At 45.1% G+C, this 26,267-nt stretch overlaps 1 protein-coding gene across 2 annotated transcripts in view; it reads left to right on the top strand.

The window, feature by feature from the left end:
- Window positions 1-26,267, top strand: part of PARVA (parvin alpha) — a 123,794-nt gene that overhangs the window by 55,302 nt on the left and 42,225 nt on the right. Inside the window, exons 1-4 of one of the 2 annotated variants that reach the window (XM_073604062.1) lie at window positions 1,302-1,887; window positions 13,539-13,628; window positions 13,715-13,785; window positions 19,266-19,368. In XM_073604062.1, the coding sequence (XP_073460163.1) occupies window positions 1,860-1,887; window positions 13,539-13,628; window positions 13,715-13,785; window positions 19,266-19,368 (292 nt within the window). In that variant the 5' untranslated portion in view covers window positions 1,302-1,859. Of the gene's footprint in view, window positions 1-1,301; window positions 1,888-13,538; window positions 13,629-13,714; window positions 13,786-19,265; window positions 19,369-26,267 lie in introns of those variants that run through there. The other variant, XM_073604061.1, reaches the window with a different exon arrangement.

Genomic DNA, 26,267 nt, shown 5'->3' with positions numbered 1-26,267 from the left:
ACAAACAGATTCTACTTAACAACAAACCTACAGTCCCTGTCTTGTTTGCACCGCCTGTATACTGCTGTTCAGAGTATATAGGGCCTGGTGGCCCCACACCTTTCCTTATTTTAATTTGGGTGCGGGGTTCCCCTTAATATCCATACAAGACCCAAAGGGCCTGGTAATGGACTGGGGGGTACCCATGCCGTTTGTCTCACTGATTTTCATCCATATTGCCATGACCCGACATGACATTAAACCCGCAAGCAGTTTTAAATGAGATTTTTTCCTTTAAAAATGACATTTGGTGCAGGGACTGTTCTAAACATGGGAAACATGCGTCACTTTACAGGCATACTATAGACACCCCCCAGGTACGATATTTAAAGGAATATTTCACTTTTTTTTTTTTACTTTAAGCATCATTAAAATCACTGCTCCCGAAAAAACGGCCGTTTTTAAAAGTTTTTTTTGCATTGATACATGTCCCCTGGGGTAGGACCCGGGTCCCCAAACCCTTTTTAGGACAATACCATGCAAATTAGCCTTTAAAATGAGCACTTTTGATTTCGAACGTTCGAGTCCCATAGACGTCAATGGGGTTCTAACGTTCGTGCGAACTTTCGGTCCGTTCGCGGGTTCTGGTGCGAACCGAACCGGGGGGTGTTCGGCTCATCCCTAGTGGTGAGTGCCTCATTAAGGTTGGTCATCAGTGGTGAGTGCCTCATAAAGGTTGGTGATCAGTGGTGAGTGCCCCCTTAAACGTTGGTGATCAGTGCCCCCTTAAATGTGTGGTAAAACAGACACTTCTAGTCTCCACCATGGTGACAAAGCAGGAGCACAGTTGGGTGAGAGAGACAAAGTGTTGTCACCTTTTACCAGGAAGTCTTAGAAAAAGGACCTTCATTGCAGAATCACCGGGTAATATTTAAATTTCTTGCCGCCCACGTAACACATATGCGTTAAAGCCGACCCTTTTGCTGCTGCGTATATGTGCCGCTGGGTGGGTGATGTTTCTGCGCCGAGAGCAGTTAATGACCGCTCTTGGACCGGACTAAATGATTGGCAGCCAACGGGACCGGCTCCCGATCATGTAACCGCTGCGACAGCCAATCGCGGTGGTCACGTGAACACCGATCCTACGAGCCTCCCTGGACATTCAGAACTTTTTAAAGGGGTGGGCAGGAATGGCTGATTTCAAAATATTCGAAAATCTTTTGGAGAGATGTTTTCAATATGTCGTTCTCAATGGCGCCCCAAGCGTGGTGACGTCACGGCCCTTGTAGTCCATTGATACTTCCACCAAGCTCCGTGGCTGAAGGTCCATACCTGAGCTGGAGGAAGAGTCTTGCAGTTGCAACGCATTGTAGGCTTCCATGCAAAAAAAATTAATAAATGCACATTTTCGCTTTTTTTGCAATATGGATGCATTCATCATTTGTTTTTGGACTTAGCCTGGAAGGCCTGTTGCGTTGAGCTCACGCCATATGAATAATATTTCATCGGTCGGTGGAGGTCGATCTGTATTCCGGACATGCTTTCCGATGTTCGCAGCTTGCTGCGCCGGCAGGAATGTGACCTAAATAAAAAAAAAAAAAAAAGAGAGATCAGTATATATTGTCTCCGGCGTGGCGGACAAGGCCATGTTACATCATGTTACAGATTGCCCGCAAATCTCCTGTGGCTCCATATTAAATTATCCCATCCAGCCTCGCAGACCTTGCAGCCGTAGCAGCAGCAGCGCATGACAGGGGACCCGGGCGGTTTTTCGAAGTGGCCTTCACAGGTTTATTTGAAATTAAAAAAAAATTAAAAAATCAAAACGAAGCGTATCGCGCTGGCAGAAAAAAAGATGCCCGAACCTCATCCTGCACACAATGGGCTGCGGAGCGCTGTGCACTAAAGGTAAGACATTATTGGCGGCTTTATTCCATTTTCCGGGGGGGGGGGGAGGGGTGATGATATCAATGCGCTCTTCAACGCAGCTTTTACACGGCTTCCATCGGGACGAAAGGGCAGCCGGTGCGCAGCGAAGAAGAACGGGTCTTTCCATTAAGTGTTTTTATTACACATTTGCATGCGGCGACCTGTAGCCGGCTATGACAAAAACAACACAAGCTTGGGAAACAATAGGCATTCAGTCCGTGCAAGGTCTAGATGTACCGCGTATTGTCCAACTCCGAGCCGCTGTATTTCATATGATGAATGCAAAGCTGAAGGGTTTTTTTTGGTCCGTTTAGCGGGGGTGTGAATGATGCTGTCTGTTTTTTTTTTTTTTGTTTTTTTTTTCTTCTTTTTTTTACTCATAACACATAATAGGAACAAGGACGGTGCCGTACTCAATGATACCTTGTGTTGTAGGAGACTTTTTTTTGTTTGAAGCGTTCTGAATAGCCGAGCGAGGTTAAAAAAGGTGACTTTGTTGTGAGGCCATTTTCAAAGTTACTGTAGAACAAAAAGTAGAGGTAAAATAATGGCTTAGTGGTTAGTACTTTTGCCTTGAACCTGGGGCAAGGGGTGGGCAGGAGGGAAAACTGCCCCCGGATGCAGCAGTGGGGGATCAATGTCTGCCCTGACAGCTACTGCTGTCACTTTGTGCTCCAACATGCCCACTCTCTACTCCATCTGCCACAGCTGACACAAAAAACAGTGTGCATATGCAGTTACCGTCTAAAAAATAGAAAGCAGGTGCTTGGACATGCATGTTTATTGCACACTCCATGCCAACCATGGGCAGCCTTGCATATCTAGTGCATACTCCATGCCAACCATGGGCAGCCTTGCATTTCTAGTGCACACTCCATGCCCACCATGGGCAGCCTTGCATGTCTAGTGCACACTCCATGCCAACCATGGGCAGCCTTGCATATCTAGTGCATACTCCATGCCAACCATGGGCAGCCTTGCATTTCTAGTGCACACTCCATGCCAACCATGGGCAGCCTTGCGTGTCTAGTGCCCACTCCACACCAACCATGGGCAGCCTTACATGTCTAGTGCACACATGCCAACCACGAGCAGCCATGCATGTTTAGTGCACACTCCATGTCAACCATGGGCAGCCTTGCATTTCTAGTGCACACTCCATTCCAACCATGGGAAGCCATGAATTTCTAGTGCTCACTCCATGCCAACCATGGGCAGCCTTGCATGTCTAGTGCACACTCCATGCCAACCATGGGCAGCCTTGTATGTCTAGTGCACACTCCATGCCAACCATGGACAGCCTTGCTTGTCTAGTGCACACTCCATGCCAATCATGGGCAGCTTCGCATATCTAGTGCATACTCCATGCCAACCATGAGCATCCATGCATATTTAGTGCACACTCCACACCAACCATGGGCAGCCTTGCATGTCTAGTGTGCTCACCACACCAACCATGGGCAGCCTTGCATGTCTAGTGCACACTCCATGGCAGCCATGGGCAGCCTTGCATGTCTAGTGCAAACTCCATGGCAGCCATGGGCAGCCTTGCATATCTAGTGCATACTCCATGCCAACCATGGGCAGCCTTGCATTTCTAGTGCACACTCCATGCCCACCATGGGCAGCCTTGCATGTCTAGTGCACACTCCATGCCAACCATGGGCAGCTTCGCATATCTAGTGCATACTCCATGCCAACCATGGGCAGCCTTGCATTTCTAGTGCACACTCCATGCCAACCATGGGCAGCCTTGCGTGTCTAGTGCCCACTCCACACCAACCATGGGCAGCCTTACATGTCTAGTGCACACATGCCAACCACGAGCAGCCATGCATGTTTAGTGCACACTCCATGTCAACCATGGGCAGCCTTGCATTTCTAGTGCACACTCCATTCCAACCATGGGAAGCCATGAATTTCTAGTGCGCACTCCATGCCAACCATGGGCAGCCTTGCATGTCTAGTGCATACTCCATGCCAACCATGGGCAGCCTTGTATGTCTAGTGCACACTCCATGCCAACCATGGACAGCCTTGCTTGTCTAGTGCACACTCCATGCCAATCATGGGCAGCTTCGCATATCTAGTGCATACTCCATGCCAACCATGAGCATCCATGCATATTTAGTGCACACTCCACACCAACCATGGGCAGCCTTGCATGTCTAGTGTGCTCACCACACCAACCATGGGCAGCCTTGCATGTCTAGTGCACACTCCATGGCAGCCATGGGCAGCTTTGCATGTCTATTGCACACTCCATGGCAGCCATGGGCAGCCTTGCATGTCTAGTGCACACTCCATGGCAGCCATGGACAGCCTTGCATGTCTAGTGCAAACTCCATGGCAGCCATGGGCAGCCTTGCATGTCTAGTGCACACTCCACACCAACCATGGGCAGCCTTGCATGTCTAGTGCCCACTCCACACCAACCATGGGCAGCCTTGCATGTCTAGTGCACACATGCCAACTACGAGCAGCCATGCATGTTTAGTGCACACTCCATGTCAACCATGGGCAGGCTTGCATTTCTAGTGTACACTCCATGCCAGCCATGGGCAGCCTTGCATGTCAAGTGCGCCCCATGCCAAAAATGCCAACCATGAGCATCCATGCATATTTAGTGCACACTCCACACCAACCATGGGCAGCCTTGCATGTCTAGTGTGCTCACCACACCAACCATGGGCAGCCTTGCATGTCTAGTGCACACTCCATGGCAGCCATGGAGAGCCTTGCATGTCTAGTGCAAACTCCATGGCAGCCATGGGCAGCCTTGCATGTCTAGTGCACACTCCACACCAACCATGGGCAGCCTTGCATGTCTAGTGCCCACTCCAAACCAACCATGGCCAGCCTTGCATGTCTAGTGCACACATGTTAACTACGATTCGCTATGCATGTTTAGTGCACACTCCATGTCAACCATGGGCAGGCTTGCATTTCTAGTATACACTCCATGCCAGCCATGGGCAGCCTTGCATGTCTAGTGCGCACTCCATGCCAAAAATGCCAACCATGAGCATCCATGCATATTTAGTGCACACTCCACACCAACCATGGGCAGCCTTGCATGTCTAGTGCACACTCCATGGCAGCCATGGACAGCCTTACATGTCTAGTGCAAACTCCATGGCAGCCAATGGCAGCCTTGCATGTCTAGTGCACACTCCACACCAACCATGGGCAGCCTTGCATGTCTAGTGCCCACTCCACACCAACCATGGACAGCCTTGCATGTCTAGTGCACACATGCCAACTACGAGCAGCCATGCATGTTTAGTGCACACTCCATGTCAACCATGGGCAGGCTTGCATTTCTAGTGTACACTCCATGCCAGCGATGGGCAGCCTTGCATGTCAAGTGCGCACTCCATGCCAAAAATGCCAACCATGAGCATCCATGCATATTTAGTGCACACTCCACTCCAACCATGGGCAGCCTTGCATGTTTAGTGTGCTCACCACACCAACCATGGGCAGCCTTGCATGTCTAGTGCACACTCCATGGCAGCCATGGGCAGCCTTGCATGTCTAGTGCACACTCCATGGCAGCCATGGGCAGTCTTGCATGTCTAGTGCACACTCCATGGCAGCCATGGGCAGCCTAGCATGCCTGTTACACACTCCATGCCAACTATGAGTAGATTTGCATGTCTAGTGCACACTTTATTCCAACCATGGGCAGCCACGCATGTGCAGTGCATACCCCATGCCAACCATGGGCAACCAGAGCTAGAAGCCAGAGGATGGGCACAGAGTGGTATACCCATTCTACGGCATGCATTAGCAGTGGGGGAAGGGGGTTTGCAGTTCCACAGCAGGATGCTGTATGGACTTGTCCCCGTATTGATCGTAGCACTGGGGTCTTTGGTTAGAATCCCAACCAAGACACTATCTGCATGGAGTTTGTGTAGGTTCCCCGCGTGCTCCAGTTTCCTCCCACACTCCAAATGTGGATGTAAATGTTGAGGAATCTTCCTGACATTCATTAGAACTGAAGTGGCTTGGAGAAGCTCTCCTCACTGAGCTCAGTAGTGTGTAATTTCAACTCGCCACCCCCTTTTTTGAACTTTCAGACAAGCTTTATAAATTCTACACGTTGAACGGTTGTAGAGAACGGAAGACTGCAGATAAACAAGTACAAATTATGTAGGAGGCTTTGTTTCATCTCTGTGTATCACCTGAGGCCAGTCACTTCTCTGTGTAAATGGAAGGATCCTTCTTGGCCGGTGCCAAGGGGGGTTAATGTGTTCTGTGATGTGGTTTCCCCTGCATGTGTGTCACTTCCCGTTGCGTAGAGCATAATTACAGGGGAACCAAGTAGTCTGGCCTGTCCGGTGTGTTGCTGTACAGGATTGGACCTGTGTATTCTGTAATCTGCCTTGCTGACTGCTTGCCCCTCCAAAAGGACCTGTCATTTAGGGCAGTGGTCTCCAAACTGCTTGCCTTTGTCCCGCCCCTGAGGCCAGATATAAGTCACTATCGCCCCCCCACTGACACAAAGAAAGATGCACCATTCCATCCACTGACCCCCACAGTGGGGGATAATTCCTCTCACTGACACCAATAATAAAGCATATTGCCTCCTACTAATACCAGTGATGGGGCATTATTCCTCCTCCTACTAACCACAGGTACTATCAGTGGCAGCTCGTCCATAGGGGTGCACGGGCACCTCCCCCCCAAGCTATTCTAAAAAAAAAAAAGGTCACTTTAAGAGTGTCCAGGCGCCGAACACACAGCAGTCTATGGGAAGCTTCCCAGCTTGCAATCAGCTGATTGCAAGCTGGGAAGCTGATTTGCCTGTGTTTAGGGCATGTTCGGGGCGCAATCGATGCGCCCCAACACTCCTACTCTACACTCATTTGTCCCTTGTCTGTTTTTGATTGGCGGGGACCAGAGGACGGTGGGCGGTGCTTTTTCGTGGCGGCGCCGCGTCACTTCTGGTTTCCCGGCCGTTGTTCACTGTGATCTGTGACTGTGGAGCCGACTGAACGCACTACTAAAGGAGGAAGGCCTGAGCGAGCGGCGCCTGTGAGTAATGGTAAGTGCCGGCGCCGCGGGCCTCAGGCTCAGCTGCTGCCTCAGTCAGACTTCTGCACTCGGACTCACTTCACTGCCCCTCTGTTCCTCCGCACACACATACCTGCGCCTCTCTGCAGAGTCAGTCATTCTCTTCTCCACTCGAGTCAGACTGGGCCCAGGACTGCACTGGAGCCATCATTTGGGGATTATTTCTTTCTGCTCTACCTGGATGTCACACACATATAGCTGTATACACTACATATACATAAATTGTGAGTACATCTGTCCTGTGTAGTGTATACAGCTATATACACCCACCTTCTTCCTTACTGTTTGTAGAGACCTTCCTCCATGCAGATATATGTATACAGGACAGACGATGTATATCTGCAGTCAGTGATGATGGAGGAAGGTCTCTATATACAGGAAGGAAGGTGGGTGTATATAGCTAGCTGTATACAGGTCAGATGATGTATACTTGCATATCCTGATCTGTGAGGCTGAGCTATAAACCCTGATCTGTGATGCTGAGCTATATACCCTGATCTGTGAGGCTGAGCTATATACCTTGATCTTTGAGGCTGAGCTATATATACCCTGATCTGTCATGCTGAGCTGTATACCCTGATCTATGAGGCTGAGCTATATACCCTGATTTGTAATGCTGAGCTGTATACCCTGATCTGTGAGGCTGAGCTATATACCCTGATCTGTGAGGCTGAGCTATATACCCTGATCTGTAATGTTGACCTATATACCCTGATCTGTAATGCTTTGCTATATACCCTAATCTGTAACGCTGAGCTACATACCCTGATCTGTAATGCTGAGCTATATACCCTGATCTCTCATGCTGAGCTGTATAGCCTGATCTGTCATGCTGAGCTGTATACCTTGATCTGTAATGCTGAGCTATATACCCTGATCTGTGAGGCTGAGCTATATACCCTGATCTGTGAGGCTGAGCTATATACCCTGATCTGTGAGGCTGAGCTATATACCCTGATCTGTAATGCTGAGCTATATACCCTGATCTGTAATGCTGAGCTATATACCCTGATCTGTCACGCTGAGCTGTATAGCCTGATCTGTCATGCTGAGCTGTATACCTTGATCTGTAATGCTGAGCTATATACCCTGATCTGTGAGGCTGAGCTATATACCCTGATCTGTGAGGCTGAGCTGTATACCCTGATCTGTGAGGCTGAGCTATATACCCTGATCTGTAATGCTGAGCTATATACCCTGATCTGTAATGCTGAGCTATATACCCTGATCTGTCATGCTGAGCTGTATAGCCTGATCTGTCATGCTGAGCTGTATACCTTGATCTGTAATGCTGAGCTATATACCCTGATCTGTGAGGCTGAGCTATATACCCTGATCTGTGAGGCTGAGCTATATACCCTGATCTGTGAGGCTGAGCTGTATACCCTGATCTGTGAGGCTGAGCTATATACCCTGATCTGTAATGCTGAGCTATATACCCTGATCTGTAATGCTGAGCTGTATACCCTGATCTGTGAGGCTGCGCTCTATACCCTGATCTGTAATGCTGAGCTACATACCCTGATCTGTGAGACCGAGCTATATACTCTGTCCTGTGATTCTGGGGCTGTATACTTTGTCCTGTGATGCTGAGCTGTTTACTCCTGACACAATGGGTGGAAGCAAGTGGAATACAGGGGACAGAGTGGGTGGATTCTATAAGGGGTGGGGCTTATGAGAAGTGTGAGGAGTCAAAAAGGAAGGGCGGGGTCTGGCGCCCCCCATCCTAAAACTTCACCAGCCGCCACTAGGTGCTTTTTATTACTATATTAAACCAACACAAGCACCGGTTGTAAAGCAGCTGTCCCCTTGCTCGCTACATTGTCGAATGGCTGTGGAGGAAGGGGGGGGGGGGGTGTCCTGTGCAAACTCAGCTAGGCTAACAAAGCACGTAGGAACAAGGGGGACGCCAGAAAAAAAAAATCGAGTGAGAGTTCTTCTTTAACATGCACCTGTTGGTACACCCTTCACCCAGGTGTACAATCTCTCCCATTTTGCAGACCTTTCTCGTCCTGGTGCTATGCCTGGCGTTGATTGGCTGCGGCCAGCTTGGCAGGAATTCCAGGGCTTGCCAGTAGTGATCTTATCTATAAATTGTGATGGGAATTGGAAGAATGCCCCGGATCCCGTGTGGGCAAGTGACTATATTTAGCTCAGTCTGTGGCTGCAAATTAATACCCCTTCTTATGAATTCTGGAAATAATAAAACCCAATGTATGTATCCATGTTTAAAGTAATTAGGACAACATTACGCCATGCCCCCCCCCCCATTGCCTGGACCTTGGCCAGTAGAGACATCAGCGAGGCTCTTATGTACCATTAAGGAACGATTCTCTCTAATGCGTTCTTGTGGTTTGGTAATTGCCCCCTAATCGTCTCACGGTCGGCAGTGCAGGGCGTACGTCCCTGGGCGGGCGGTCAGTGACACCTGAAGGGTCGGCTTTGGTTGTATAATTGCACGCCTTCCCTTGTAATTACATCATCCTCTTCTCCTTCGTGCATTCTGATTATTTTTTGAAAAATGAACGCTCCGGCCTTGGTAGTGGGTCTTTTTTTTTAATTTTTTTTTAACTCCACGCTGGGAAGAGAGCGGAGAAACGTTCGGCGATGTGCATATTGGCTTGGCAGTGCATCAGCAGATAATGGAAGGGCGGGGGGGGGGGGAGATGTTCCTGCACAGAATCATTTCCTGACAAAATACTCAAAATTAGATGAGAATGTATTCTGTTCACTGTGGCGGCTTGTCGGGGTCCAGGCAGAGGACGGACCGCCAAAAAAAAAAGAAGAGAATGTAATACAAATGACTTTTGTGTCTTTTTCCAAAGTTATGAAGGTGGTGAAATGTGTACTGGGTGCATTTAAAGCTGAACTGCCTGCGCAAAAAACATTATTTCAGCATGTTCCTTCAATAGCCACAAAGTATATAAATCCACATTGTGAGCATCAGATACTTTTTCCAAACCCAGATATGACATTGTAAACGTAGCAGTGACATCACCGCTGTGCCGTACAGAACCTGTTCAGAGAGTGGACTTGTGGGAGGGGCACAGCAGCCTCCATCCACTTGGTGTCAGTAGGAAGAAGTATGCCCCATCATTGGTGCCAGTTGGATGAATAGTGCCCCATCATTGGTATCAGTTGGAGGAATAGTGCCCCATCATTAGTGTCAGTTGGATGAATAGTGCCCCATCATTGGTGTCAGTGGGAGGAATAGTGCCCCATCATTGGTGTCAGTGGGAGGAATAGTGTCCCATCATTGGTATTAGTGGGAGGAATAGTGCCCCATCATTGGTGTCAGTGGGAGGAATAGTGCCCCATCATTGGTGTCAGTGGGAGGAATAGTGCCCCATCGTTGGTGTCAGTGGGAGGAAAAGTGCCCCATCATTGGTGTCATTGGGAGGAATAGTGCCCCATCTTTGGTGTCGGTAGGAGGAATACTGCCCCATTGTTGGTGTCAGTAGGAGGAATAGTGCCCCACCATTGGTGTCACTGGGAGGAATGGTGCCCCATCATTGGTGTCAGTGTGACGAATGGTGCCCCATCATTGGTTTCAGTGGGAGGAATAGTGCCTCACCATTGGTGTCAGTAGAAGGAACAGTGCCACACAATTGGTGTCGGTGGTAGGAATAGTGCCTCATCATTGGTGTCAATGGGAGGAACAGTGCCGCACGATTGAAGTCAGTGGGAGGAATAGTGCCCCATCATTGGTGTCAGTGGAAGAAGTAGTGCCCTTTGCCCAATCATTGGTTTCAGTGGGAGGAACAGTTTCCCACCATTGGTGTCAGTAGGAATAGTGCCGCACCATTGATGTCAGTGGAAGGAACCATGCCCCACGATTGGTGTCGGTGGTAGGAAGTGTGTCTCACCTTTGGTGTTGGGAGGAATAGTGCCCCATCATTGGTATCAGTGGGAGAAGTAGTGCCTGATCATTGGTGTCAGTGGGAGCAGTAGTGCCCATTGCCCAATCATTGGTTTCAGTGGGAGGACTAGTGCCCCATCATTGGTTTCAGTGGGAGGAATAAGTGCCCCATCATTGGTGTCAGTGGGATGAATAGTGCCCCATCATTGGTGTCAGTGGGAGGAATAGTGCCCCATCATCAGTGGTGTCAGTGGGAGGAATAGTGCCCCGTCAGTGGGAGGAATAGTGCCCCATCATTGGTGTCAGTGGGAGGAATAGTGCCCCATCATTGGTGTCAGTGGGAGGAATAGTGCCCCATCATCAGTGGTGTCAGTGGGAGGAATAGTGCCCCGTCAGTGGGAGGAATAGTGCCCCATCATTGGTGTCAGTGGGAGGAATAGTGCCCCATCATTGGTGTCAGTGGAAGGAACTATGCCCCACTGTTGCTGATAGTGAGGGGATTAATGCCCCAAAGGTTATTGCCTTTGCATCCGGCCCCCGTATCCCAGAGTTGAGCTTTAAACTTGCATGGCAGGCTGGGGGTGTGAAGGAGGGACATTCATTAATACCAGACACTGGCTATAAAGCTGAACTCCAGGCAATAATAAAAATACAATGAAAACATTTAAGTATGCAGCGCTAGAAAATGTCCATGAAGAGTTCAATTGATGTAAGATGTTAATTGTTGGATCTGTGTGTAGATAGAAGAACCCGACACCAAGTTCAAAAACAGATGAACAGCAGCACTCAGCACCAGGGGGATCCACGCAATCCTCTTACCGGATAGCAAGAACCCTCAAATTGTAGAGTGGTCACAAGAGCTTATGGTTATATTGGTATCCCAAACACTCCAGTAGCACCGGTGCTCCGAGGGTTAAAACATCACTTATTGACCAGCACAGATCCAAAGTGGGCAGACATACTCTCAATAATACAAAGAAACATCCATAGTGGAGTACACTATATTACCAAAAGTATTGGGACACCTGCCTTTACACATACATGAACTTTAATGGCATCCCAGTCTTGGTCCGTAGGGTTCAATATTGAGTTGGTCCACCCTTTGCAGCTATAACAGCTTCAACTCTTCTGGGAAGGCCGTCCACAAGGTTTAGGAGGGTGTCTATGGGAATGTTTGAACATTCTTCCAGAAGTGCATTTGTGAGGTCAGGCACTGATGTTGGACGAGAAGGCCTGGCTCGCAGTCTCCGCTCTATTTCATCCCAAAGGTGTTCTATGGGGTTGAGATCAGGACTCTGTGTAGGCCAGTCAAGTTCCTCCACCTCAAACTCGCTTCTTCATGTCTTTATGGATCTTGCTTTGTGCACTGGTCCAAATAATTTGGTGGAGGGGGGATTATGGTGAGGGGTTGATGTTCAGGGGTTGGGCTTGGCCCCTTAGTTCAAGTGATGGGAACTCTTGAGGGGTCAGCATGCCAAGATATTTCGGACAATTTCATGGTCCCAACTTTGCGGGAACAGTTTGGGGATGGCCCCTTCCTGTTCCAACATGACTGCACACCAGTGCATAAAGCAAGGTCCATAAAGACATGAATGAGCGAGTTTGGGGTGGAGGAACTTGACTGGCCTGCACATAGTGTTGACCTCAACCCGATAGAACACCTTTGGAATGAATTAGAGTGCAGACTGTGAGCCAGGCCTTCTCCTCCAACATCAGTGCCTGACCTCACAAATGCTCTTCTGGAAGAATGGTCAAACATTCCCATAGACACACTCCTAAACCTTGTGGACGGCCTTACCAGAAGAGTTGAAGCTGTTATAGCTGTAAAGGGTGGGCCAACTCAATATTGAACCCTACGGACTAAGACTGAGATGCCATTAAAGTTAATGTGCGTGTAAAGGCAGGCGTCCCAATACTTTTGGTAATATAGTGTATGTACAAATAAAAGCAACATCCTTAATAAAGTATTCAAGTTACATGTCACAACAGTAAAAGCACTTGGTTTCCAGCCAAAAAGATGGCTGCGGTATCTGATGCATGGACGTCATACATTGTAGGTCACGTCATACGTCGTAGGTCCCTCCTACGCGTTTCGGCACAATTGACGTCATCAGAAAAGAACACCAGTTAATTCATTATATTATTCATTGCATCATTGCAATAAATGTACTGTATTTTTTATTTAAAGCAACCAATGCTTTGTATGTACCTGAATGTGACTGGTATCAACCTCTTGCAGTCCCTTACACTCCAGGGCTGGAGTGTAAGAATCAGGACAAGGGGCCAATTAGTTCACCTGCTGACAAGTTGCATGCTGATAGGAGGAGAGAGTAGACTGACAGAGAAATGAGCTAGTCACTGCACTGCCTCTCTCTTCACTATCCAGTCACAGGCTGGGCTCAGAGGATGTAGGTTGAATGATGCTGACCTCCATTGAGTGCAGTGGTTCTCAACCCTGTCCTCAAGTACCCCCAACAGGCCATGTTTTGGGAATTTCTCTTAGATAAAATAGCTGTCCAAAATACCAAACCATTGACTCTGATTTAAAGTACCTGTGCAAGATGAAGGAAAACCTGCAAACATGGCCTGTTGGGGGATACTTGAGGACAGGGTTGAGGACCACTGATCTAGTAGACATCTAGTGGCAGAAAAAAGAACCTTATTTATGATTGTTAATTCTGTTTTCTTCTAGTATCGGAGCTTCAAGAAGAAGGCATCAATGCCATCAACCTGCCTCTTAATCCGATTCCATTTGAGCTGGACCCAGAGGACACCATGCTTGGTAAGTTGTTGTTGGTGTTGACTTGGGATGGGAGGTTGGAAGTATGAACATTCCCTTTAATCCCTCTTTTCTGTTTTGATTTGTAGAGGAGAATGAGGTGAGGACCATGATTGACCCGTACTCCCGGAGTGACCCCAGATTACAGGAGCTCATGAAGGTACGTCCGTTTTCCTATAGGGTTGGACAATTAAAGTACCACACCACCATTCCCTGCTATTCAGCGGGGACAGCGTGCATATGAGATGTCTAATATGGGTGGGCTTCGGTGGGTTTGCCTCCTTCCTTTCATCCCAGGAAAATTTCAGCGAGGTTTCCCGTGACGTTAAGGTGGTATTAATCTGAGATCATAAAATGTAATATATTGCAGCTTACCAATCATTAGATGTGACGGCTGCATTCGTTTTCTTTTTTTTTTTTAGGCTTCCCCCCCCTCTGTTTTCAGCTGGTGATCTGGCCAATAACACTCCTCCTGTATTAGAGTGCCCCCACTCTGGAAGAAGGAGTACAGGGGGCACCTTTGGACAGCAGCATTGTCAGTCTGTATTCGTATACATTGTATATAGTGTATATAGGGAGATATTCTGATACATTGTATATAGTGTAGGGGATATTCGGATACATTGTATATAGTATATATAGGGGGATATTCGGATACATTGTATATAGTGTATATAGGGGGATATTCTGATACATTGTATATAGTGTATATAGGGGGATATTCGGATACATTGTATATAGTGTATATAGGGGGATATTCGGATACATTGTATATAGTGTATATAGGGGGATATTCGGATACATTGTATATAGTGTAGGGGATATTCGGATACATTGTTTATAGGGGGATATTCGGATACATTGTATATAGTGTAGGGGATATTCGGATACATTGTATATAGTGTTTATAGGGGGATATTCGGATACATTGTATATAGTGTATATAGGGGATATTTGGATACATTGTATATAGGGGGATATTCAGATACATTGTATATAGTGTAAGGTATATTCGGATACGTTGTATATAGGGGGATATTCGGATACATTGTATATAGTGTATATAGGGGGATATTCGGATACATTATATATAGTGTAGGGGATATTTGGATACATTTTATATAGTGTATATAGGGGGATATTCGGATACATTGTATATAGAGGATATTCGGGTACATTGTATATAGGGGATATTCAGATACATTGTATATAGTGTATATAGGGGGATATTTGGATACATTGTATATAGTGTAAATAGGGGTATATTCGGATACATTGTATATAGTGTATATAGGGGGATATTCGGATACATTGTATATAGTGTAGGGGATATTCGGATACATTGTATATAGTGTAGAGGATATTCGGACACATTGTATATAGTGTATATAGGGGATATTCGGATACATTGTATATAGTATAGGGGATATTTGGATACATTGTATATAGTGTATATAGGGGGATATTCGGATACATTGTATATAGTGTAGGGGATATTCGAATACATTGTATATAGTGTATATAGGGGGATATTCGGATACATTGTATATAGTGTTTATAGGGGGATATTCGGATACATTGTATATAGTGTATATAGGGGATATTTGGATACATTGTATATAGTGTAGGGGATATTCGAATACATTGTATATAGTGTATATAGGGGGATATTCGGATACATTGTATATAGTGTAGAGGATATTCGGACACATTGTATATAGTGTATATAGGGGATATTCGGATACATTGTATATAGTATAGGGGATATTTGGATACATTGTATATAGTGTATATAGGGGGATATTCGGATACATTGTATATAGTGTAGGGGATATTCGAATACATTGTATATAGTGTATATAGGGGGATATTCGGATACATTGTATATAGTATAGGGGATATTCGGATACATTGTATATAGTGTATATAGGGGGATATTCGGATACATTGTATATAGTGTAGGGGATATTCGGATACATTGTATATAGTGTATATAGGGGGATATTTGGATACATTGTATATAGTGTATATAGGGGGATATTCGGATACATTGTATATAGTGTATATATAGGGATATTCGGATACATTGTATATAGTGTAGGGGATATTCGGATACATTGTATATAGTGTATATAGGGGGATATTCGGATACATTGTATATAGTGTATATAGGGGGATATTCGGATACATTGTATATAGTGTATATAGGGGATATTCGGATACATTGTATATAGTGTATATAGGGGATATTCGGATACATTTTATATAGTGTATATAGGGGGATATTCGGATACATTGTATATAGTGTATATAGGGGGATATTCTGATACTTTGTATATAGTGTATATAGGGGGATATTCGGATACATTGTATATAGTGTATATAGGGGGATATTCGGATACATTATATATAGTGTAGGAGATATTCGGATACAGTGTATATAGGGGATATCCAGATACATTGTATATAGTGTATATAGGGGGATATTCGGATACATTGTATATAGGGGAATATTTGGATATATTGTATATAGGGGATATTCGGATACATTATATATAGTGTAGGGGATATTCGGATACATTGTATATAGTGTATATAGGGGGATATTCGGATACATTGTATATAGTGTATATAGGGGGATATTCGGATACATTGTATATAGTGTATATAGGGGGATATTCGGATACATTGTATATAGTGTAGGGGATATTCGTATACATTGTATATAGTGTATATAGGTGGATATTCGGTACATTGTATATAGTGTATATAGGGGATATTCGGATACATTGTATATAGGGGGATATTCGGATACATTGTATATAGTGTATATAGGGGATATTCTGATACATTGTATATAGTGTATATAAATGGTTTGTCTTGGCTCTGTAACACATACATCTGCGAAAGAACTTTTTTTGGGGAGAAAAAGGGAGGGAGTGTTAGATGGACTAGCAGACTTAAATACACTAGCACATTGATGTCAAACTCCAGTTTACATTTTATAATCAGGTACAGCAAACAGTTTTTTTTTTTTTCTTTTTGGGATAAAGTTTTTATATGAATAAATAAATGCTGATCATTTTAAGCACCCCTGCCAGTGGTAAATGTTTTGTCTCCAGTGAGCTTTTCTGTTGAAAAACAACTGACTTGATGGCTGGATCACCAGGTGAAAATGGTAAATGGTTTGTCTTGGCTCTGTAACACATACATCTACGAGAGAACTTTTTTTGGGGGGAGAAAAAAAAAGGACTTACTGGCCAGATCACTAGATGAAAGAAAGCCTAAAAAAAAAAAAGAAAACTAACGCAGTCATCACATCTAAGAATTGGTAAGCTGCGATATAATAAAATGTTTGCTTTGGGGTGTAATACCGCTTTAATTTGTGTTTGGTCCTTTTCCCACATGACCATAAAATGATGTTACTCTCCTGCAAATTGACTCCCCGAAAATGTTTCCTTTTCTCCATTATGGAGAATCCATTGAGGAAGTGTGACACCATCATCTGGCCATCATCAGATGTATGAAGCCAGCAGGTGATTCCCGTGGGCAACAAACACAAAATAGTAAAAAGTTAGCTTTGGGTGCAGTTGACCTTTAAAGTGGTTGTAAACCTCAGACATGAAATATGAACAAAGCCTATCCCCCTATAGTGTGTAATTGTCTTAATCCGGAGCACTATTCTGTCCGCTGCCTCCTTCCTCTGCTATCAGCATGAATCAATTCTGACCAGTGAGGGTTTTTTTGGGTGGGGGGGGGCGTCAAACAACCCCCCCCCCCCAAGTCGGTCAGCAGCACCCACGACCCCCCCCCCGCGGTCGGACAGATGGGGCAAGCCCGGCACTTACCCCATCTAGGTAGCGGACGGGCGGGCAGGCAGCGTGTCCTATGGGCGGCCGCAGCGTGTTTTAGCATGATCCTCCTAGGCGTCCAATAGGATCGCCCGGCCTTTCGGCCAATCTGAAAACGGGTCTCACACCCGCTTCTAATTGGCCAGGATAGAGGATCTGTGTTTCAACAGTGAATATTCATTCGCTGTTGTAGCACACCTGGGTGGGCTCCGGTCGCATTCTCTGCGACCCGAGCCCACCCTATTTTGAAACCTATTAGAGCCTCTGGCTCTAAACAGGTGCTTAAAAACAAAACCCCGGCTGCCGTAATTCATGCGCCCGGTGCCCGGAAAGGGGCCGGACGCATGAATAGGGGGTGGCCATGAATAGAGGGTGGCCATGGCAGCCATGGATAGATTTATGCTGTGACATGACAGTAGTTCCGCGCTTAGGAGTATGAAACCTAGGAAAGGACTGCTGCCCCCCTATAATGAAAATCACCGAGGTGAAATCCAAAACGTAAAAAGTTATTATAAGTAGGGGAATTGGCGCTGTCCAACTGTAATGATTATTATAAATGAAAAAAAGTGTTTGGTCAACATATATATCACAAATATTCGTATCAAAAAATATTATTGTGCATATAACAGAGTGTTTAACAAAAACTGTAAGTGTGTCAAGTGTAAATAGTCCACCTATACGGTGTAATACGGTAAAGTGCAACGTGCTCCTAAAGCGCGTGCAAAAATCTTGTTTTCAATATTTTTTTTTTTTTTTTTTAATTTCTCAATTTTATTTTTATTTTTTCCACTTTTTATTCTCCACATTTTTTCTCTAAATAATTGTTCGCTTTGATTACCATTATTTTGTTTATATATATTGGATTTTGTTTCTTCTGCCATTTTACAAGATATAGGTATCTCTTCTATACATATATAACTATTGAAAACAAGATTTTTGCACGCGCTTTAGGAGCACGTTGCACTTTACCGTATTACACCGTATAGGTGGACTATTTACACTTGACACACTTACAGTTTTTTTTCGCCTACTTATAATAACTTTTTATGAATCTATCCATTGCATATAGGGGGGTGGCCTGGAGAGAGGGGGCGGTGCCCGGGCCCCCCCTAATGGACGGGGCCGCCCCTGCTTCTGACACGTTTTTCTGACACAAAGAGATTTTAAAAAAAAGTACAGCACACAGCCTGTGATTGACATCCTCATCTCTGTTCGTGCGTGCTGTGTGAAGGGGGTGTGTCCCTCCCCTCCAATCAGCTCTCAGAGCTCTCCTCACTGAGCGCTGCAGTGTGTAACTTCAGCTCTCCCTGGTTTCTGATAGCTCAGACAAGCTGTATAAATTCTGCACTTTGAACGGCTGTAGAGAAGAGAAGACAGCAGATAAACAGGTACAACTTATGTAGGAGGATTTGTTTCATCTCTGTGTATCACCTGAGGCCAGTTACTCCACTGGGTATATAGAAGGGTTTACAACCACTTTAAGTGATTTAGTGGATTGAAGGTATGTTGTTTTGTGCTACTTTTTTTTCAACTTCAGACAACCTCTGCACTCCAGCTGTTGTGGAACTACAAGTCCCTTGAGGCATTGCAACTGTGAGAGCCACAGGCATGACTCCCTGAGACCTAGGCATGATGGGTTTAGTAGTTTTTACCACAGCTGGAGTGCCAAGGCTCCTCTGCAGTGTCCTGTAAAACGGGGAGCTCACCTTGCTATGACTGAGCCAGTAAAAACATTCCTTTTATTTGGCTGCTGCTAATGCCCATGGCTTTGTTTTCTCTATGCGCCCAGGTCTTAATTGACTGGATAAACGACGTGCTGGTTGGGGAGAGAATTATCGTAAAGGACCTCGCTGAGGATCTGTATGATGGGCAGGTGCTCCAGAAACTTTTTGGTAAGACGAACATTGTGCTAAGCCCAGAATTTTTGAAGGGTCATTTATCCAGATACAGCCTAGTAAAGCAGGCTTTCCAACATGTTCTACACAGGGACCTTGAAACTTGTTTAGGCTCTTTGGGAACCCCTGCTGAAACCAATTGATTGGGGGTTAGAGGGAAAAATGCCTCTTACATTGGTGGCCAATGGAAAGAATGCTTCTTACGTTGGTGGCCAATGGGAAAAATGCCTCTTACATTGGTGGCCAGTGGAAAGAATGACCCCCTAACACCCCTAACATTGGTAGTCTGTGGAAAGAATGACCCCCCCTTACATTGGTAGCCAATGGAAAAAAAAGAGCTCCTTACATTGGTGGCCAGTGGAAAGAATGACCCCCTAACATCCCTAACATTGGTAGTCTGTGGAAAGAATGACCCCCCCCCTTACATTGGTAGCCAATGGAAAAAAAAGAGCTCCTTACATTGGTGGCCAGTGGAAAGAATGAGCCCCTTACATTGGTGGTCAGTGGGAAGAATGCTTGTTACATTGGTGTTCATTGGGAAAAATGTCTCTTATATTAGTGGCCAGTGGAAAGAATGACCCCCTAACATTGGTGGTCTGTGGGAAGGATGACCCCCTTACATTGGTAGCTAATGGAAAAAAAATACCTCCTTACATTGATGGCCAGTGGAAAGAATGAGCCCCTTACATTGGTGGTCAGTGGAAAGAATGCCCCCTTTACATTGATGGCCAATGGAAATAATAACCCCCTTACTTTGGTGGTCAGTGGGAAGAATGATCCTCTTACATTGGTGGCAAATAAAAGAATGACCCCCTTAGATTGGTGGTCAGTGGAAGAATTGACTCCCTTACATTGCTGGCCAGTGGAAAGAATAATCCCTTGCTTTGGTGGTCAGTGGGAAGAATGGTCCTCTTATATTGGTAGCCAAGAAAAGAATGCCCCCTTTACAGTGGTGGCCAGTGGAAAGAATGACCCACTTACATTGGTGGCCAATGGAAAGAATGACCCACTTACATTGGTGGGCAGTGGAAAAAATGACCAACTTACATTGGTGGCCAGTGGAAAAAAATGACCAACTTACATTGGTGGCCAGTGGAAAGAATTATTCCCTTACATTGGTGGCCAGTGGAAAGAATGACCCACTTACATTGGTGGTCAGTGGAAAGAATTATTCCCTTATATTGGTGGCCAGTGAACAGTATGACCCCCTTACAGTAGTGGTTAGAAATCCACTGTTACAGATAGCTAAAAAGATCAATGGTGGCCTGCAACTGGCTCCGCCACGTGGGTGTCAACCATAGAACTACACAGACCTTCCTTTAGCATGAGGATTGGACAGTGAAAGAGAATCACACTGATAAGGTCAACACTCTGCTCATTCCACCCAAATTCCCTGTCAGTAAGCAGAACTACCAAACAGGGGAAATCTTTTAACTTGAACGGCGAACCCCATTAAAGTCTATAGGGAGCCGAACAGAAAAAAATCAAAAGTGCCCATTTTGAAGGCTTATATACAAGTAATTGGGCATACATGGTTATGGAAGTCCGGGTACTGCCCTGGGGGACATGTATCAATGCAATTTTTTTTTAAAAACAATCGTGATTTTAATGATGCTTAAAATGCAACAATAAAAATGAAAACTTCCTTTAAATATAGTGCCTGGGGGGGGTCCCCTTAGTCTGCCTGTAAAGTGATGCATCTGTGGGATGTATAGAACGCAGCAGTCAGCAGGGAAGCCCATTTACAGCTGATGTCTCATCGGTTGTTAAGGACGCCACAGCCGGCTTCCCAGCCCCCTCCTTAACAACCAGCTTATACTGCGCCCTGATTGGGCAAAACTTTGCCCAATCAGGGCACAAAATGCACTGTGCAGCATGCAGTGTATTGCAGGGCTTTTGGCGGGGGGAACATCCCTGCAAATTCTGGTGTTCCCCTGAACGGGGCAAACAGCCAATGTTTGGGCCAAACCGTTCACCCATTCGAATTGTCAGTAAAAAATGTGTCCCGTCAGTAAATTTTCCATGTTTTGTCAATAAAAAATTCTGTGGGAGGTTGGCAACACTGCAGCACAGTGAGCAGGCTGTCAAAGACAGTTCTTAGCCTCAAGTAATGATCGGGGCAACCAGCGGGGCTCCCAATCATGTGACCCAGGGCCGTTTGAAGGAATTTGGGGGCCCCAAGCAAACTGGACATGGAGGCCCTCCATCTTTTTAACCCCCTTCCCTACCGCGTGGCATGAGATTCAGTTTTCTGTTCCCGGCTGGCCGGACTGAAAGGAAGTGAGCACTCAGTGTGTGCACTTCCTGTCAGTCCGGCCGGGAACAGGAAACTGAATCTCCTGTACCGCGCGGACTGCAGGAGGAAGGAAGAGGAGCTCGGCCACGCTACAGGCTGCAGCTTATAGGGGGCGGCAGCCGGCGGCATGGCTGGGGCCCCAGGCCAGCTCGGGGCCCCAAGCAATTGCTTGTTTTGCCTGTCCTGTCGCGACGGGCCTGATGTGACCACTGTCACAGACTTCCCGTGTGTCAACTCCTGGCTCAATATTTGCGCTAGATGTTGGTCCCAGAAAGAAGCACAATCCGCTCCACACGAACACCCAAGTATAAAGATCAGGGTGTCACAATGATGTCAACCATTCAAGTTTATTCAAAGTCCCTCAGCTAGCTTCTCCACAGCCCCTGTCCTTGGCAATGCCCCTCCAACGCGTTTCACCTGGTTTGGGCTCTATCAGCTAGTATGATTACCATTGAAATAAACTTAAATGGTTGGCATTGTTAGAGTGTGGCCCGGATCTTTATGGCACTGTGACAGCCAACCACAGAAGTCTAGCGATCGTGAAGACCTTCTCGTCCCCCCCAAGCGCAATAACCCAGTTAAAGGGACGTCGGGACTGGGCGGAAAAGAGCTAAATTGTGTAATTGGATTAAATGGTGGTTTATTCAGTTTTCTGTACTCAACCTTGGAGTAGTCCCCGGACTGGAGTTCAATGATGAAAGGTGAGGCTTTTTCCTTCGGACACAGCTGATCACAGATCACGGTAAAGGGCCAATCGCAGTGGCCCTTTACCATGTGATCAGCTGTGTGCAATCACAGCTGATCACACGTGAACAAACTTGCCAGGTATCGGAAAATTTTTTCAGTGCCCATCAGTGCTACCTATGGGTGCCCATCAGTGCCGCCTATCAGTTCCCATCAGTGCCACCTATCAGTGCCCATCAGCCCCGCCTCATCAGTGCCTTTCAGTTCTGCCTGTCAGTGCCGCCTCATCAGTGCCACCACATCAGTGTCCCTCAGTGCCCTTTATTGCAGCCTATCAGTGCCCATAAATGCAGCCTACCAGTGCCCATCAGTGCAGCCATCAGTGAAGGAAGAAAATTACTTATTTGCAAGATTTTATAACTGAAACTTAGAAAAACTTTTTTTTTTTTTCAACATTGATCCGGGCAGGAAGGGGGTTGAAGTGCCTGGTATTAAAGTGGTTAAAGTTGACTTTTTTCATAGAAGAGGATTCTAGGTTTCCTACATTATCTACAGACTTGGGTTACATAACACAAATACCAGCTGATGGATCCTTTATATATGTCAAATTATTTCCGGCTGTTGTAAAGGCCGCATTATATGCTTGTGTCAATAAGCTGTGTGTATGGATTCCTCATTATCGTCACAATTATTGCCTTCCCCACTCCCTCCCCATCTAACCTGTCCGTATCATTTAATGAAACCAATGAAGTCATTCATCAGTGCTGTAACCTTCCAGTGACCCGACGCACAAATGCTTCTCCCGAGAGCCAGGCTTCATGTTTCATCTATTATTTCCTCAGTAAAAATGTTAGTTGCATCTTTTCAAGCTTGTCTCAGAACCTGGTGACCCTGTCTGTACTTAATACTAGGCCCATTGATTTCCAATACAGCATCTTAAGGCGGTAGATGAATGAGGATGCAAGTACGTCTGAGCTTTTAGCCTCTCCGCTTCCTCCTCCTCGCCGTGCTCAGATCTTTTTTTATCTTTCAGCCGCACCGTCCGGCTCTTCATCCTACCATCTTGCCGGGGCCCACTTAGCATCGTGCCACTTCACGCTGTCTTTAATGTCAGTAGTCTGGAGGCTTTGGACATTTCGTCTACAGCTACAGTATGCTGTAGTTATTTGTCTGTGCGTCAGTTACAGTGTTTTGTTTTTTTTCTTCCCCATACTTGGAATATTATTCTCTGCAGTGGACCTGCAATGGAATGTTCCTTCAATGAGCACACACTTAGGCCAATATCGTCTTTCAAATATGAACTCCAGTCAGATTAAATCTGACTTGGCTACCACCAGTTAAAATTGGCTTATCCTTTCACTTAAATTTCCAAACTTATATTGTAAATCTTCAAATTGTTAAAATTTTCAATCTTCAATTTTCAATCTTTCAATTTTCAATCTTCAAATTTTTAAATTTGACTTATCCTTTCACTTAAATTTTCAATCTTTAATTTTCAATCTTAAACTTTCAATCTTAAAATTGGCTTATCCTTTCACTTAAATTTGACTTATCCTTTCACTTAAATTTCCAAACTTATATTGTGAATCTTCAAATTGTTAAAATTTTCAATCTTCAATTTTCAATCTTTCAATTTTCAATCTTCAAATTTTTAAATTTGACTTATCCTTTCACTTAAATTTTCAATTTTTAATTTTCAATCTTAAACTTTCAATCTTAAAATTGGAATATCCTTTCACTTAAATTTCCAAACTTATATTGTGAATCTTCAAATTGTTAAAATTTTCAATCTTCAATTTTCAATCTTTCAATTTTCAATCTTCAAATTTTTAAATTTGACTTATCCTTTCACTTAAATTTTCAATCTTTAATTTTCAATCTTAAACTTTCAATCTTAAAATTGGCTTATCCTTTCACTTAAATTTGACTTATCCTTTCACTTAAATTTCCAAACTTATATTGTGAATCTTCAAATTGTTAAAATTTTCAGTCTTCAATTGTCAATCTTTCAATTTTCAATCTTCAAATTTTTACATTTGACTTATCCTTTCACTTAAATTATCAATCTTAAATTTTCAATCTTCAAATTTTCAGTCTTAAAATTGGCATATCCTTTCACTTAAATTTGGCTTATGCTTTCACTTAAATTTTCAATTTTCAATTTTTAATTTTCAATCTTCAAATTTTTAAATTTTACTCATCCTTTCAATTAAATTTTCAGTCTTAAATTTTCAATCTTAAAATTGGTATATCCTTTCCCTTAAATTTGACTTAACCTTTCACTTAAATTTTCAATCTCAAAATTGTTAAAATTTTCAAATATTAAATTTTTTATTGTTTCAGTTTTCAAATCTTTTAATTTTCAATCTTCAAATTAAAAAAATTTACTTATCCTTTCACTTACGTTTTTTTCAATCTTAAATTATCAATCTTTAAAGCGGAGTTCCGCTTAAAAGTGTAGCTGTGACTTTTAATTATCGGACACTCCAGCGATGCGGGTGTACAAAGCCCCCTCCTCTCCACGGCGCCACCATCCTTACTGTGGGCGCCCAGCAGTGGCTTCACAGGCACGCACTGTGCATGCGCGAGCCGCGCTGCACGCTGTAAATGGCCGGGCAATCTTCTGGGACCTGTGACATGTCCCAGAAGATTGCAGGGAGGGAGGGGGGGAGGTATCCGCCCCCTCCTCAAAACATTACATGCCAATTGTGGCATGTCAGGGGCTCACCATCACTTAAGCGTCATAGCAGTTGCAGAGTAAACAGAGGCTAAGATGGCAGCTTCCTTGGCTGAAAACGATAGGAGGGTTTACTTCCACTTTTAAATTTGACTTATCTTTTCAGTTAGATTTTCATTTACATTTCTCTTAAATTTCACTTAAATTTGACTTGGCTACCACCAGTTGAAAATGGCATATCCTTTCACTTATCTCCCTGAATTATCCAGATACAACCTGGTAAAGTAGACTTCCTCAACCTTCTTACCTCAGAGGGACGTTTTTTTTTTTTAGTTTTGAATAGAGTGGAGAGGGATTAGAACACCTGTCAGTTTTTATTGCTGTCTGTGTCCCTGTAAGGCAGATTCATCCTCTATATTTGTCCTGTTTACCATTATCATTGAAAGTGAAAATAAAAGAAAATTACCAATTTTGGGCTGTCCCCAGAAAAGTAATATAGGGGAATTCTTCCAATGGGGACACTCGTTCTGGTGACTTGGGGGTCCCCAGGGAATCACCTTACTTTGCAGGGATTTCCACTCACTTCCTGTTTTGGTTGTGAAACAGGAAGCGAAGGGAAATCTCCCCAATGGGACACAGATGGTAACAAATAAACTGACAGGGGGTATGTGTCAGGTCACCTTGAGGCTAGGTGACAGATGCACACCATTGGGATCAGGAGTGCACCACAAGGTAATGGACACTACGGCTGACTGCTGCGGATGGGAGTCAGGGTGGTAAGGAAGGCAGGGCCACTGGAACACCAACATGGATCCCACCGGGGTTAGAGCATAAGATTCCCTGGGGCGCGGGGAGTCTAAGAGCCAGCAGGTGTTCACCAGAGCCTCTAATGGTGAGGATGGACTGGGCTGCAACTGGCTCCAGGTTGCGACCCCCAGCTCACACCCACAGTAGGCAACAGGAGGATGGGGATATTAAGGGAATAAGCTAAGGTCGGGGCCACAAGCAAACAAGGGCAACAGAGTTCACGCCAAGGTTCTGGGTCACAGGCAAACAGGGATAGTCGGGGACACAGCAAAGGTCAGGGTCACGAGCAGACAGGAATAGTTGAGAACACGCCAAGGTCGGTTCTCCGGATTTTCCGACGGAAAAAGTGCGATCAGATTGTGTTGTCGGAAATTCTGATCGTGTGTGGGCTCCATCGGACTTTTTCCGTCGGAATTTCCGACACACAAAGTT

This window comes from Aquarana catesbeiana, linkage group LG11, assembly GCF_042186555.1.
Source record: "Aquarana catesbeiana isolate 2022-GZ linkage group LG11, ASM4218655v1, whole genome shotgun sequence".
NCBI classification, from domain to species: domain Eukaryota; kingdom Metazoa; phylum Chordata; class Amphibia; order Anura; family Ranidae; genus Aquarana; species Aquarana catesbeiana.
The sequence above is the reverse complement of the archived record's forward strand: the minus strand, read 5'-3'. Positions and strand labels throughout refer to the sequence as shown.